The following is a 14,011-nucleotide window of genomic DNA, read 5'->3' as shown; positions in this document are numbered from 1 at the left end:
ACCACGCCCTCTCCCCGCCCCCACGTGACTGCCCCTCCACACACGTGACTCCCCGCCCCCACCACACGGGGGCGCTGCCGCGTCCGAGGGTTTATTGCCCCTCCCCCCCCCCCTCAGTCGAGTTTCCGGGTCCCCAGTTTGGGGGGGCCCGGTTTGGGGGGGCCCCGCGGACCCCCCCGACGTTTGGCCTCCAGCTCCTGGCGCCGCCGCTGCTGCCGCTGCCCCGAGCCTGGGGGGGGGCCTGGGGGGGGGGGGGCACAGAGGTATGGGGGGGGTGGTCACGGGGGGGGGGTGTGTCTTGGGGAAAGGGGGGGGCCGAAGGGGATGGAGGGGGGTCAGGGGGTGCCGGGGGGGGGAGTTGGGGGTACCCCCATGGGGGAGGTCCCGGGGGAGGGGGGTCCCAGGGAGGCAAATGGGGCACCCTGGGGGGGTCCCAGGGGACCTGGAGGGATCCATTGAGAGATGGGGGGGTACCCCAGGGGGGCTGGGGGGGCCAGAGGAGCTGGGGTGGTCCCGGAGTGTCTGGGGGGGGGGGGAGTGCTCTGGGGGTCCCGGGGGCTGGGGTGGTTCCAGGGGGCTGGGGGGGGGTCCGGAGGGTGGTCTATGGGGGGTTCCTGGGGGTCGCGGAGGGGGCTGGGGGGTCCCTTAGGGTCCCAGGAGGCTGAGGGGGGGGTCCCGGAGCGACTGGGGGGGGGGGGTCTTACCCTGCTGGCGCGGCAGTGCCTCCCAGGCGTCCTCCGTGCCCCACTCCCCCCCCACCCCCCACTCCCCCTCCTCTTCCTCATCCCCCCCGGCTGAGGGAGGGGCAGTGGGGGGGGGATCTGGCAGGGGGGGTCCGGGGGTCTGTGGGGGGGCCCCCCCATCCTCCTTGCTGCTCACAGGGGGGGTCCGGGGCAGCTCCATGTCCTGGGGGGGAGCACACATGGGGAGAGAGTGGGGGTCATGCTGTGCACCCCCCCCCCCAAACTGTGACACCCCCCCCCAAAGTGTGACTCCCCCCAAACTCACCTCCAGGCTGCCCCAGTCATCGTCCCAGCCATCAGATTCCTCCAGGGGGGGCTCCTCGGGGGGGGGACTCTGGAGAGGACAAATGGGAGGGGTCCGGGGGGGTTCTGGGGGTCCCCAAGGGTGGGAGGGGGTTCAGAACCCATGGGGACCCCCTGTGGGGGGGTGTTGGGGTCCACGGGGGGCGTTTGGGGGACCCTGGGGGGTCAGTGAGGAGGTAGGGACCCCAGAGGGCATCTGGGAACCCTTGGGGGGGACACACACGACACACTCACCTTTTGGGGGGGCCGGGGGGTCCTCGGCAGGGGTCTGCGGGGGGGTCTGTGGGGGGGCCCCGGCCTCAGCCCCCATCAGCCGTGCCGTCAGCGAGGTGACACCGGTGACGGCCCAGGACACGGCAGCCCCCAGCCCCCCTGACCCACCCCCCGGACCCCCTGGGGCAGCAGCTGCACTGGGAGGGTCTGGGAGAGGGAGGGAGGGGTCATGGGGTGGCGGGGGGGCACCCCCAAACACCCCCCATGTCCCCCCACCCCCGTGTGAGTTCCCAATGTTATCCCCTTACTGCCCCCCAGAAGCCCCCCATATGTGCCCCCGAACTGCCCAGCAGCCCCCCATGTCCCCCCCATCCCTGTCCCTCCCTCCAATTCTCCCCCCGTCTCCCCAGTACCCCTACTTCTCACCCCAGCCCCCCCCATTCTTGCCCCCCCCCGGCCTCCCCATTCTCTCACCCTCCTCCGGGGCCCCCCCAGATTCAGCAGCCGCCTCCAGCTGATCCAGGAAGCTGCGGATCGCCTTGAAAGCCTGGGGCGAGCCGGAGGGGGGGCCCCAACAGTGAGGGACCCCCCTGAAAGACAGGAGACTCCCCCAGCCCCGGTGACGCCCAGATGAGGACACCCACCCCCCCAGCACCCACTGCACGAGCACCCTGACCCCCAGCACCCATTCCAATAGGACTCCCAGCACCCCCCCTGCAATCACCCCCCCCAGCACCCACTGCACGAGCACCCTGGCCCCCAGCACCCATTGCAATAGGACTCCCAGCACCCCCCCAGCACCCCCACTGCAATCACCCCCCCCAGCACCCACTGCACGAGCACCCTGGCCCCCAGCACCCATTCCAATAGGACTCCCAGCACCCCCCCTGCAATCACCCCCCCCCAGCACCCACTGCACGAGCACCCTGGCCCCCAGCACCCATTCCAATGGGACTCCCAGCACCCCCCCAGCACTCCCACTGCAATCACCCCCCCCCAGCACCCACTGCACGAGCACCCTGACCCCCAGCACACATTCCAATAGGACTCCCAGCACCCCCCCAGCACCCCCACTGCAATCACCCCCCCCAGCACCCACTGCACGAGCACCCTGGCCCCCAGCACCCATTCCAATGGCAGTCCCAACGCCCAGACCCCCCCCAGCACGAGCACCCTGGCCCCCAGCACCCATTCCAATGGGACTCCCAGCACCCCCCCAGCACTCCCACTGCAATCACCCCCCCCAGCACCCACTGCACGAGCACCCTGGCCCCCAGCACCCATTCCAATAGGACTCCCAGCACCCCCCCTGCAATCACCCCCCCCAGCACCCACTGCACGAGCACCCTGGCCCCCAGCACCCATTCCAATAGGACTCCCAGCACCCCCCCAGCACTCCCACTGCAATCACCCCCCCCCAGCACCCACTGCACGAGCACCCTGGCCCCCAGCACCCATTCCAATAGGACTCCCAGCACCCCCCCAGCACCCCCACTGCAATCACCCCCCCGCCAGCACCCACTGCACGAGCACCCTGGCCCCCAGCACCCATTCCAATGGGACTCCCAGCACCCCCCCAGCACTCCCACTGCAATCACATCCCCCCCAGCACCCACTGCATGAGCACCCTGGCCCCCAGCACCCCTTCCAATGGACTCCCAGCACCCAGAACCCCCCCAGCACCCACTGCATGAGCACCCTGACCCCCAGCACCCATTGCAATGGCACTCCCAGCACCCCCCCAGCACCCCCACTGCAATCGCCCCCCCCAGCACCCACTGCACGAGCACCCTGGCCCCCAGCACCCATTCCAATAGGACTCCCAGCACCCCCCCTGCAATCACCCCCCCCAGCACCCACTGCACGAGCACCCTGACCCCCAGCACCCATTCCAATGGGACTCCCAGCACCCCCCCAGCACCCCCACTGCAATCACCCCCCCCAGCACCCACTGCACGAGCACCCTGGCCCCCAGCACCCATTCCAATAGGACTCCCAGCACCCAGAACCCCCCCAGCACCCACTGCACGAGCACCCTGACCCCCAGCACCCATTCCAATAGGACTCCCAGCACCCCCCCAGCACCCCCACTGCAATCGCCCCCCCCAGCACCCACTGCACGAGCACCCTGGCCCCCAGCACCCATTCCAATAGGACTCCCAGCACCCCCCCTGCAATCACCCCCCCCCAGCACCCACTGCACGAGCACCCTGGCCCCCAGCACCCATTCCAATGGGACTCCCAGCACCCCCCCAGCACTCCCACTGCAATCACCCCCCCCCAGCACCCACTGCACGAGCACCCTGACCCCCAGCACCCATTCCAATAGGACTCCCAGCACCCCCCCAGCACCCCCACTGCAATCACCCCCCCCAGCGCCCACTGCACGAGCACCCTGGCCCCCAGCACCCATTCCAATGGCAGTCCCAACGCCCAGACCCCCCCCAGCACGAGCACCCTGGCCCCCAGCACCCATTCCAATGGGACTCCCAGCACCCCCCAGCACCCCCACTGCAATCACCCCCCCCAGCACCCACTGCACGAGCACCCTGGCCCCCAGCACCCCTTCCAATGGACTCCCAGCACCCAGAACCCCCCCAGCACCCACTGCATGAGCACCCTGACCCCCAGCACCCATTCCAATAGGACTCCCAGCACCCCCCCAGCACCCCCACTGCAATCACCCCCCCGCCAGCACCCACTGCACGAGCACCCTGGCCCCCAGCACCCATTACGAGAGGATTCTGCCCCCCCCCAGCACCCACCTGCTGGCGCACGCCGGGGTGGGGGTCCGTGGTGAGCCCGCAGAGGGCGGGCAGCACCCTGCCGGCGCACTCCTGCGGCGAGTAGCACCCATGGGTGGCGGCGAAGGCGGCGACGGCGGCCGCCCGCGCCGGGGCGAAGGGGTCCCGCGTCGCCCGCGCCAGGGCGGGGGCCAGCACCCGCTGACGGGCCTGGGGGGCAGAGGCAGAGTGAGAGGCGGTGGGGTGCTGGGGTGGGGGGGGGGGCGGGTGCAGTGCTTACCTGGGGGGGCAGGAGGGGGCCCAGGCGCCCCAGGCAGAGGGTGGCGTTGCAGCGCAGGGGTCCCAGCGCGTCGCCCGCCTGCACCCGCAGCAGCAGCCGCGGCAGCTCCCGTCCCCGCTTGGCCTCCCCCAGCTTGGGTGCCAGCAGCACCATCGACTGCGGGGGGGGGGCAGGAGGTCGGGGTGGGGGGCAGGAGGGACCCCGGCATCCGGGGACACCCATTTGTGGGGACCCAGGTGTTTGGGGGGGGACGACCCAGGTGTTTGGGGGGGACACCCAGGTGTTGGGGGGGCGAACCCAGACATATGGGGGGAACCCAGGAGGGGGGGGACCGAAGTGATGGGGGGGGGGGCAGGAGGTCGGGGTGGGGGGCAGGAGGGACCCCGGCATCCGGGGACACCCATTTGTGGGGACCCAGGTGTTTGGGGGGGCAGACCCAGGAGGTCGGGGGGGACCAGGCATCTGGGGCACCCAGGGGCTCAGGTATTCATGGGGACCCAGGTGTCCGGGGGGGGACGACACGACACACCCAGGAGTTTGGGGGGGACCCAGGCATCGGGGGACCCAGACATATGGGGGGAACCCAGGAGGTTGGGGGGGGACCCAAGTGACTGGGGGGGGGGCAGGCGTCTGGGGCACCCAGGGGCTCAGGTATTCGCGGGGACCCAGGTGTCTGGGGGAGATCCAGGAGTTTGGGGGGACACAGAAGTTTGGGGGGACCCAAGTGATTGGGGGGGGGTCAGGTGTCTGGGGGGACACCCAGGAGTTCGGGGGGGACCCAAGTGATTGGCAGAGAAGGGGGGTGGGTGTCTGGGGGGGGACACACATTTGGAGGGAACCCAGATATCTGGGGGACCCAGGTGACTGGGGGCCGGGGGGGACCCACACATCTGGGGGGGACCGAGGTGTCGGGGGGGGGTTCCCCGGGCTGGGGGGTGCCCACCTTGACGGTCTGCTCGCGGATGGCGGGGTTGGTGTCGAGGAACCCGTGGGCGACGTGGGGGAAGATCTGGGCGTCCACCGTCGCCTCGGGCAGGAACTCCACGTAGTCCTCCAGCTGGGGCGGGGGGCAAGTGTCGGGGTGGGCCACCCCCCCGACCCCCACAGCTAGGGGGACCCCAGCCCCCCCCCAGTGCCCCAGGACCGCCAGGGACCCCGGTGGCCAAGTGTCAACGGAGGACCCCCAGTGTCCAGCCCCACGGGAACAAGGACCCACAGGGACGAGGACCCCAGTGTCTGGCCCCACGGACCCCGGTGTCCGGCCCCACGGAAACAAGGACCCACAGGGACGAGGACCCCGGCGTCCGGCCCCACGGACCCCAGTGTCCGGCCCCATGGAAACAAGGACCCACAGGGACGAGGACCCCAGTGTCCGGCCCCACGGAAACAAGGACCCGCAGGGATGAGGACCCCAGTGTCCAGCCCCACGGAAACAAGGACCCAGAGGGATGAGGACCCCGGTGTCCGGCCCCACGGACCCCAGTGTCCGGCCCCATGGAAACAAGGACCCACAGGGATGAGGACCCCAGTGTCCGGCCCCACGGAAACAAGGACCCAGAGGGATGAGGACCCCAGTGTCCGGCCCCACGGACCCCAGTGTCCGGCCCCATGGAAACAAGGACCCACAGGGATGAGGACCCCAGTGTCCGGCCCCACGGAAACAAGGACCCAGAGGGATGAGGACCCCAGTGTCTGGCCCCACGGACCCCAGTGTCCAGCCCCACGGAAACAAGGACCCACAGGGATGAGGACCCCGGCGTCCGGCCCCACGGAAACAAGGACCCGCAGGGATGAGGACCCCAGTGTCCAGCCCCACGGAAACAAGGACCCAGAGGGATGAGGACCCCGGTGTCCGGCCCCACGGACCCCAGTGTCCAGCCCCATGGAAACAAGGACCCACAGGGATGAGGACCCCAGTGTCCGGCCCCACGGAAACAAGGACCCAGAGGGATGAGGACCCCAGTGTCTGGCCCCACGGACCCCAGTGTCCAGCCCCACGGAAACAAGGACCCACAGGGATGAGGACCCCGGCGTCCGGCCCCACGGAAACAAGGACCCGCAGGGATGAGGACCCCAGTGTCCGGCCCCACGGAAACAAGGACCCTGGTGTCCGGCCCCACAGGGAGGAGGACCCTGGTGTCCGGCCCCACGGCCAGGACCCGTCCCCACCTGCTGCAGCAGCTGCATGCGCAGCGCCCGGTCCGGGGAGGAGAAGAGGCGGACGATGACGGGGACGATGCGCTCCTGGTACTCGGGGGGGTCCAGCACCTTCGCCACCTGCGGGGACGGGGACGGGTGACGCCGGGGGGTGACGCCAGGGTGGGGTGGGGGGACATGGAGGGGGGGGAGGACCCCACCTTGAGGAGGGGGGGCAGGGCGCTGGCGTCGGCGCTGCCGAACTCGAGGGCTGCCAGCAGCCGGGGCAGCAGCTTGTGGCGGCGGAAGGGGCCGGGGAGGGCGTCCAGGCGGCCGCTCAGCTCCTGCAGGAAGGTCCGGCGCTCCGAGGCATCCCGGACCTGGGGGGGGCCGGGGAGGGCGTCAGGGTGTGGGGGGGACGGGGAGAGGGAGGGGGAGAGGGATGGGGGCACAGGGATGAGGATGGAATGGGATCAGATGGGAACGGGGCTGGAGGGGACAGGGATGGGCTGAGGATGGAGGGACAGGGACAGGGACAGAGAGCGGGGAGAGGGATGGAGGGGACGGGAATGGGGACGGGGACAAGGACAGGGATGGGATGGGGAGGGAGAGGAGAGGACAGGGATGGGATGGGGACCGGGACCGCCTGGGGATGGGGACAGAGAGGACATGCTGGAGGTGGGAGACAGGGAGAGGCCACCGCGGACCGGGAGGGGGACAAAGCCGGGGCAGCGAGGATGAGGATGGAGGTGGGATGGCGATGGGGACGGGGACGGCGCGGGTGGCACAGACCTGGAGCTGCTCGAGGAAGAGGCCGGTGTGGACGAGGGGGCAGGCGAGGAAGGCCCCCGGGCGCTGCAGGCGCTGCAGGAGCTGTCCTGGCCCCGGCCTCGCCGATGGCTCCGCGGCCACCAGCTCGCAGAAGGGGGGGACCAGCCCCGCCGGCAGCTGGGGACAGGGGGGACGGGGGTCAGGGGGACCGTGGTGTCCGAGGGGCACCCAGGGTGGTGGGGGAACCCAGGCACCCGGGGGGGACCCAAGCCTCTGGGGGGACACAGGTCGTTGGGGGAACCCAGGCGTTTTGGGGGCACCCAGGTGGGTGGGGGGAACCCAAGCAACCAGGGGGGACCTAAGCCTTTGGGGGGACACAGGTTGTTGGGGGGGCCCAGGCACCCGGGGGGGACCCAGGCGTTTTGGGGGACCCAGGCATTCGGGGGAGCCCAGGTGGGTGGGGGACCCAAGGGAGTGGGGGGAACCCAGGCACCCGGAGGGGACCCAAGCCTTTGGGGGGGACACAGGTCACTGGGGGGGCCCAGGTGTTTTGGGGGAACCCGGGTGGGTGGGAGAACCCAGGCAACCGAGGGGGACCCAAGCCTTTGGGGGGACACAGGTTGTTGGGGGGCCCAGGCACCCAGGGAGAACCCAGGCATTTTGGGGGACCCAGGCATTTGGGGGAACCCGGGGGGGGGCACCTAGGCATGCAGGGGAGACCCAGGTGTTTTGGGGGACACAGGAGTTCAGGGGACTGGGGGGGGGTGGAACTGAACCCAGCAGCCGGGGGGGGGGGGGGGGGACAGGTACTGGGGGAACCCTGGTGTTTGGGGTGGCCCAGGCTGGGAGGGGGGGGATCCCCCGCATCCAGGGGGGGCCCGGGGGGACCCCGTTCTCCGGGCTGACCTTGCCGAAGCTGCGCAGGGCCGTGGGCCGGGGAAGGGGCCCGTTGAAGACCTCCCAGATGAGGCAGCCCAGGCGCCACATGTCCCCCGCCCTGGGGAGAGCCGTGGCAGCACGGGGACCCCCCCGGTCCCCTCTGTCCCCCCCAGAGCCCCCCATGGCCACCTTCCCCCCAGACCCATGACCCCCCCCGTATCCCCCCATGTCCCTCCCCAGCCCTTGTGTGTGTTCCCCAAGGCCCTCTGTGCCCGCCATGAGCCCACGTGTCCCCAGGCCCCACGGCCCCCCCATGGCCCTGTGTCCCCCATGTCCCCCCGTGTCCCCCCCAGGAGCCCACGTGTCCCCAGGCCCCACGGCCCCCCCACGGCCCTGTGTCCCCCATGTCCCCCCGTGTCCCCCCCAGGAGCCCATGTGTCCCCAGGCCCCACGGCCCCCCCATGGCCCTGTGTCCCCCCACAAGACCCCCATGTCCCCCCCCAGGCCCCATGTCGCCCCGACCCCCCATGTCCTCCCATGACCCCCAATGACCCCATGTCCCCGTGTCCCCCCACCATGTCCCTCCATGGCCCTGTGTCCCCCATATCCCCCCCATGTCCCCCCCAGGAGCCCACAGGTCCCCAGGCCCCACATCCCCCCCATGGCCCTGTGTCCCCCCACAAGACCCCCAATGACCCCACGTCCCCCCCCCAGGCCCTGTGTCCCCACCATGCCCCCCCATAACTCACCAGGGCTCACCCTGCCCTCGTGAGGGGTCGCTGAGCTCGGGGGGGTCCTGGGGCCGGGGGGGAACGCCTGGGGGGCGGGGGGGGACCCCCTCGCTGGCTGCCGCCACCCGCTCCAGCCCCCCCAGCTTCCAGTCGCCCCCCGGGTCGACGAAGATGGCGTCCAGCCCCAGCGCGTGGTGCACCAGCCCCGAGCCCCCCAGGAAGGACAGCGCCGTCTGCGGGAGCGCTCAGTTGGGACCCCCCAGATGATGAGGTACCCCCCCCCCTCGGACGCCTGGGTCCCCTCCTGAACACCTGGGTCCAACCTTGCATGCCTGGGCCCCCCCCCAGACACCCAGGTCCCCCCGCCAATGTCTGATTCCCTGCAAACACCTGGGTGCCTCCCAGATGCCTGGGACCCCTCCAGGTCCCAGGGTCTCCCCAGATGCCTGCCCCCCCCCCGCCCCCAGATCCCAGGGTCCCCCTGGACCCCTGGGGCCCCCCCCAGACCCCAGAGTGCCCCTGGACCCCTGGGCCCCCCCCCGGATCCCAGGGTCTCCCCCAGATCCCAGGGTCCCCCTGGATGCCTGGGCCCCCCCCCCCAGATCCCAGAGTGCCCCTGGACCCCTGGGGCCCCCCCAGATCCCAGGGTCCCCTCGGATGCCTGGGACCACCCCAGATCCCAGGGTTCCCCCAGACGCCTGGGCCCCCCCCGCCAGATCCCAGGGTCCACCCCCAAATCCCAGGGTCCCTCTGGATGCCTGGGCCCCCCCCCCGATCCCAGGATCACCCCGGATGCCTGGGTCCCCCCAGATGCCTGGTCCCCTCCAGATCCCAGGTTCCCCCCGGACACCTGGGACCCCCCACCCACGGGGGTCCCCTCCGCCCCCCTCACCAAGAGCTGGTGCAGCCCCCAGGCCACCTCCTGCTCCCCCAGGTCGCCCGTCGGGGGCCGCAGCTGCAGGTGCCGGCGCAGCGGCGTCACCACCTCCGTCACCAGGTACAAGCACTGCTCCGTCTGGGGGGGCCGCGACGTCACCACACGCACCCCCCACAGCCTCACAGGCCCCCCCCCCCCATCCCTCTGTATCCCCACGCTGTCCCCGCATCCCCCTACGTCCCCCCACCTCCCCCCTGCATGTCCCCACACATCCCTGTCCCCCGTGTCCCCTCGTATCCCCCCCCCATATCCCCCCCCCCCCCATCCCCCTGCGTCCCCCAGGAAGGACAGCATCCCCGTGTCCCCCTCCCCTCGTGTCCCCCCACATCCCCCCTGGTCCCTGCGCATCCCTCGCGTCCCCTCGCTGCGCCCACGTCCCCCCGTGTCCCTGCCCGGCCCCGACGTCCCCATGTGTCCCCCCCCGCGCCCCTCACCTCCAGGCTGTCGAGGTACCCCAGGACGCTGGGGTGCCGCAGGCTGCGCAGGCGCCGCAGGGCCGCCCGGGCCAGGGGGGTGGCAGCCGCGTCCCCCGTCCCCAGGCTGTGGGCGAAGACCGACACCGGCGCCCCGTCCGCCTGGGACATGGGGACACTGTGGGGACGGGGCGGGGGGGACACGGGGACAGGGGGATGGGGGGGTACGGGGACATGGGGGGGGCATGGGGGGACACAGGGATGGGGTGGTACAGGGAGATGGAGCGGTATGGGGACATGGGGGGACAGGGGGACATGGGGGGACACAGGGACATGGGGGGACATGGGGACATGGGGGGTACGGGGACATGGGGGGACAGGGGGACATGCGGGGGGTACGGGGACATGGGGGGACACAGGGACATGGGGGGACAGGGGGACATGGGGGGACAGGGGGACATGCAGGGGGTATGGGGACATGGAGGGGTACGGGGACATGGGGGGACAGGGGGACATGCGGGGGGTATGGGGACATGGGGGGGACACAAGGACATGGGGGGACATGGGGGGACGGGGACATGGGGGGACAGGGGGACATGGGGGGTACAGGGACATGGGGGCCAGGGTGTCGTGGGAACATGGGGGGGACACGGGGATGGGGGGATACGGGGACATGGGGGTGCAGGGGGAGATGAGGGGACATGGGGGGACACAGGGACGGGGGGGCAGGGAGACATGGGGGGACACGGGGATGGGGGCCAGGCGGTCGTGGGGACATGGGGGGGGACACGGGGAAGAGGGGCCTGGGGATGGGCGGGCCCGAGGACACGGGGGCAGGGCGACACGGGTACGGGGACACGCCGCGGACAGGACGGGCCCCCCCGCCCCGCTCCCCCCTCGCCCCCCCCCACCTTTCGCCGCCCCCGCAGCAGCCGCCAGAGCGGGGCCGGGTCCGCGTCCGCCGCCGGGGCCGAGGCCGGGTCCGGAGCCGGGTCGGGCGGGCCCAGCTCGAAGGGGAAGTCCCGCACCGGGTCCCGGGAGAAGAGCCACATCGCGGGGGCCCGGGGGGGGGCCCGGGGGGGGCCCGGGGGTCCGGGGGGGGCCGAGGCCGGCGCGGGCCCAGAGGCGGCGGCGGCGGCGCCGGGCGGGAGGATCCGGTGGCGGACCAGGGGGCGGGGCCGGGGCGGGGGCGGGGCCTGGGGCGGGGCCTGGGGCTGAGAGTGGGGCCGGGCCGGGGCGGTGCGGGGAAGGGGAGGGGCGAGGGGAGGGGCCGGGGAGGGGGCGGAGCCGAAGGAGGGGGTCTGAGACGGAGCCGCTGGGGAGGTGGGGAGGAGCGAGGGGCGGGGCGAGGGAGCGAGGGGCGGGGCGAGGGAGCGAGGGGCGGGGCGAGGGGGCGGAGAGCGGTGGGCGGGAGGAGCGACGGGCGGCGCGGGGGAGCGGGGAGGGGCGGGGCGCGAGAGGGGGGCGTGGAGGACACGCGGCCAGGAACAGGCTGGCGGGACCAGGCGGTGACGTCATGGGGAACGGGCAGTGACGTCCTAGCGCGTGTCAGGGTCAGGCCGGCGGTGGCACAGGCCCATGACATCACCCCCCGCCATCCCCCACCCCCGACACCAGGGACGACACGAGGCCAGTCAGGTCTCAGCAAGTTTATTGGTCACTGCGGGTCCCCGTCACGATATGGGCTCCGTTGTGACACAGGCGCGTCAAAGTGGTACAGGGTCGCCGTCACGATATGGGGTCTCTTGTGACATGGGCTCGTCAAAGCGGCACAGGGTCCCCGTTGCGATATGGGGTCTGTTGCAACACAGGCTCATCAAAGCGGTACAGGGTCCCCATCACGATACGGGGTCCCCGTTACAATACGGGGTCTGTTGTGACACAGGCTCATCAAAGCGGTATAGGGTCCCCGTCACGATATGGGGTCCCCATCACGGTACAGAGTCCGTTGTGACATGGGCTCATCAAAGCAGTACAGGGTCCCCGTCGTGGCATGGAGTCCTCGAAGAAACACGGGCTCCCCGTCAGCGGTACGGGGTCCCTGTTGCAATATGGGGCCTGTCGTGACACAGGCTCATCAAAGCGGTACAGGGTCCCCGTCACAATATGGGGTCCCCATCACGGTACAGAGTCCGTTGTGACACGGGCTTGTCAAAGCGGTACAGGGTCCCCGTCACGATATGGGGTTCCCATCACAATACTGGTCTTGAAAGAGACAGAGGGTTCCTGTCACGGCAGAGTCCTCAAAGAAACATGGGGCCCCCTGTCATGATACGAGGTCCCTGTCATGACAAGGGGTCACCCTGTCCCTGTATGGTGGGATCCCCCAAACAACGCCAAGGCCTCAGAGGAACTGGAGGGGGACCTATCGTGATACTAGGGGGCTGAGGCCCCTGGGGGGGGGGTGCCTGTCATGATACAGGGGGGGCTGAGGCCCCAGAGGAATTGGAGGGACCCTATCACGATACAAGGGGGCCCTATTGCAATACGGAGGGGCCGAGGCCCCAGAATTGGGGGGCCCTATCGTGATACAGGCAGGTCCAAAGCCCCAGAGGAACGGGGGGGGGGGCCTATCACGATAATACAGGGGGGCCAAGGCCCCAGAGGAATTGGGGGGCCCTATCACGATATGGGGGGGGGCAACGCCCCAGAGGAAGGGGGGATGGGCCCTGTCGTGATACGAGGAGGCAGGCCATCAGCGGGCGCCGCGGGGGGTCGAACCCCGCCCCGGGTGGGTCCCGGGGGTGCCCCCACCGGCGCCTTTTGCTTTTTTTTGGCCTTTTTGGGTGCGGAGGAGAAAAAGCAAAACCTGAGACAACGGGGTTCTCTCAGGAAAAGAAAAAACCTCCCCGAGCGGGGGGAGGGGCGCCCGCCGGGGGCCCCGCCCCGCCCCTCCCCCCCGGGGTGCAAACCCCCTTCCTTTGGGTCCCTGGCCGCGTTTGGGGGGAATCGGGGGGAATTTGGGGCTGGAGAAGCACGGCAGCTCCGTGGGGGGGAGGCAGGCGGGCGCCGCCGCCGCCCCCTGAAACGCCCCGCAAAGGGGGAAAGTGAAACCCCCCAGACTGGTGGAAACATGGGAAACTGCCCCAAAAAAGCGACCTGGGGGCGGGGCCTCCCCGGGGGGCTTTTTTGGGGGGTGGTGGTAGTTTGGGTTTTTTTCACTGAAAAAAACGGGGTTTGGGATCCGGTGCACTTCCCCGGTGCAAAAGGGACTCAGAAAGGGCAGGGTTGGGGTCAGGCACGCGTCCCCAGTGCAAAACGGGCTCAGAAAGCAAGTTTTTGGGTCGGTCGCATGCCCCCAGTGCAAAACGGGCTCAGGAAGTGGGGGGTCGGGTCAGGCACACGTCGCCCACATAAAACGGGCTCAGAAAGTGGGATTTTGGGTCCGGCACGCTTCCCCGGCGCAAAACAGGTGCAGAAAGCGGGATTCTGGGTCAGGCGCGCGTCACGGGCGCAATATGGGCTCAGGAAGCGGGATTTTGGGTTGGGCATGCATTCCCATCGCAGAACGGCCTCAGAAAGCGGGATTTTGGGTCAGACACGTGTCCCAGGCGCAAAACAGGCTCAGAAAGCAGGTTTTCGGGTCGGGCACACGTCCCGGGCGCAAAACGGGCTCAGAAAGCAGGATTTTGGGTCGGGCACGCATCCCGAGCGCAAAATGGGCTCAGAAAGTGGGATTTTGGGTCAGGCGCACGTCGCGGGCGCAAAATGGACTCAGAAAGCGGGATTTTAGGTCAGGCGCGCGTCCCAGGCGCAAAATGGACTCAGAAAGCAGGATTTTGGGTCGGACGCGCATCCCGGGCACAGGGGGGCCCCACTGGTACTTACTCCGCTCGCTCACCTTTCCTGCCTCTTATTTGG

General features: G+C 70.5%; 1 protein-coding gene across 1 annotated transcript; it reads right to left on the bottom strand.

The window, feature by feature from the left end:
• Positions 1-75: 75 nt before the first annotated feature.
• Positions 76-11,327, bottom strand: SCYL1 (SCY1 like pseudokinase 1). Its single transcript, XM_069810682.1, has 16 exons — positions 11,062-11,327; positions 10,172-10,312; positions 9,693-9,815; positions 8,819-9,033; positions 8,097-8,187; positions 7,212-7,367; positions 6,641-6,799; positions 6,453-6,560; positions 5,227-5,340; positions 4,284-4,439; positions 4,025-4,213; positions 1,734-1,806; positions 1,281-1,466; positions 1,009-1,112; positions 705-906; positions 76-241 (listed from the first exon to the last, which is right to left on the bottom strand). Exons 1-16 carry the CDS (start codon positions 11,200-11,202, stop codon positions 114-116), a joined length of 2,286 nt encoding a protein of 761 aa, XP_069666783.1. The 5' UTR covers positions 11,203-11,327; the 3' UTR covers positions 76-113.
• Positions 11,328-14,011: the final 2,684 nt, after the last annotated feature.

Source organism: Haliaeetus albicilla, chromosome 22, assembly GCF_947461875.1.
Source record: "Haliaeetus albicilla chromosome 22, bHalAlb1.1, whole genome shotgun sequence".
NCBI classification, from domain to species: domain Eukaryota; kingdom Metazoa; phylum Chordata; class Aves; order Accipitriformes; family Accipitridae; genus Haliaeetus; species Haliaeetus albicilla.
Note: the sequence above shows the minus strand (reverse complement) of the source record. Positions and strands in the feature narration are given on the sequence as shown.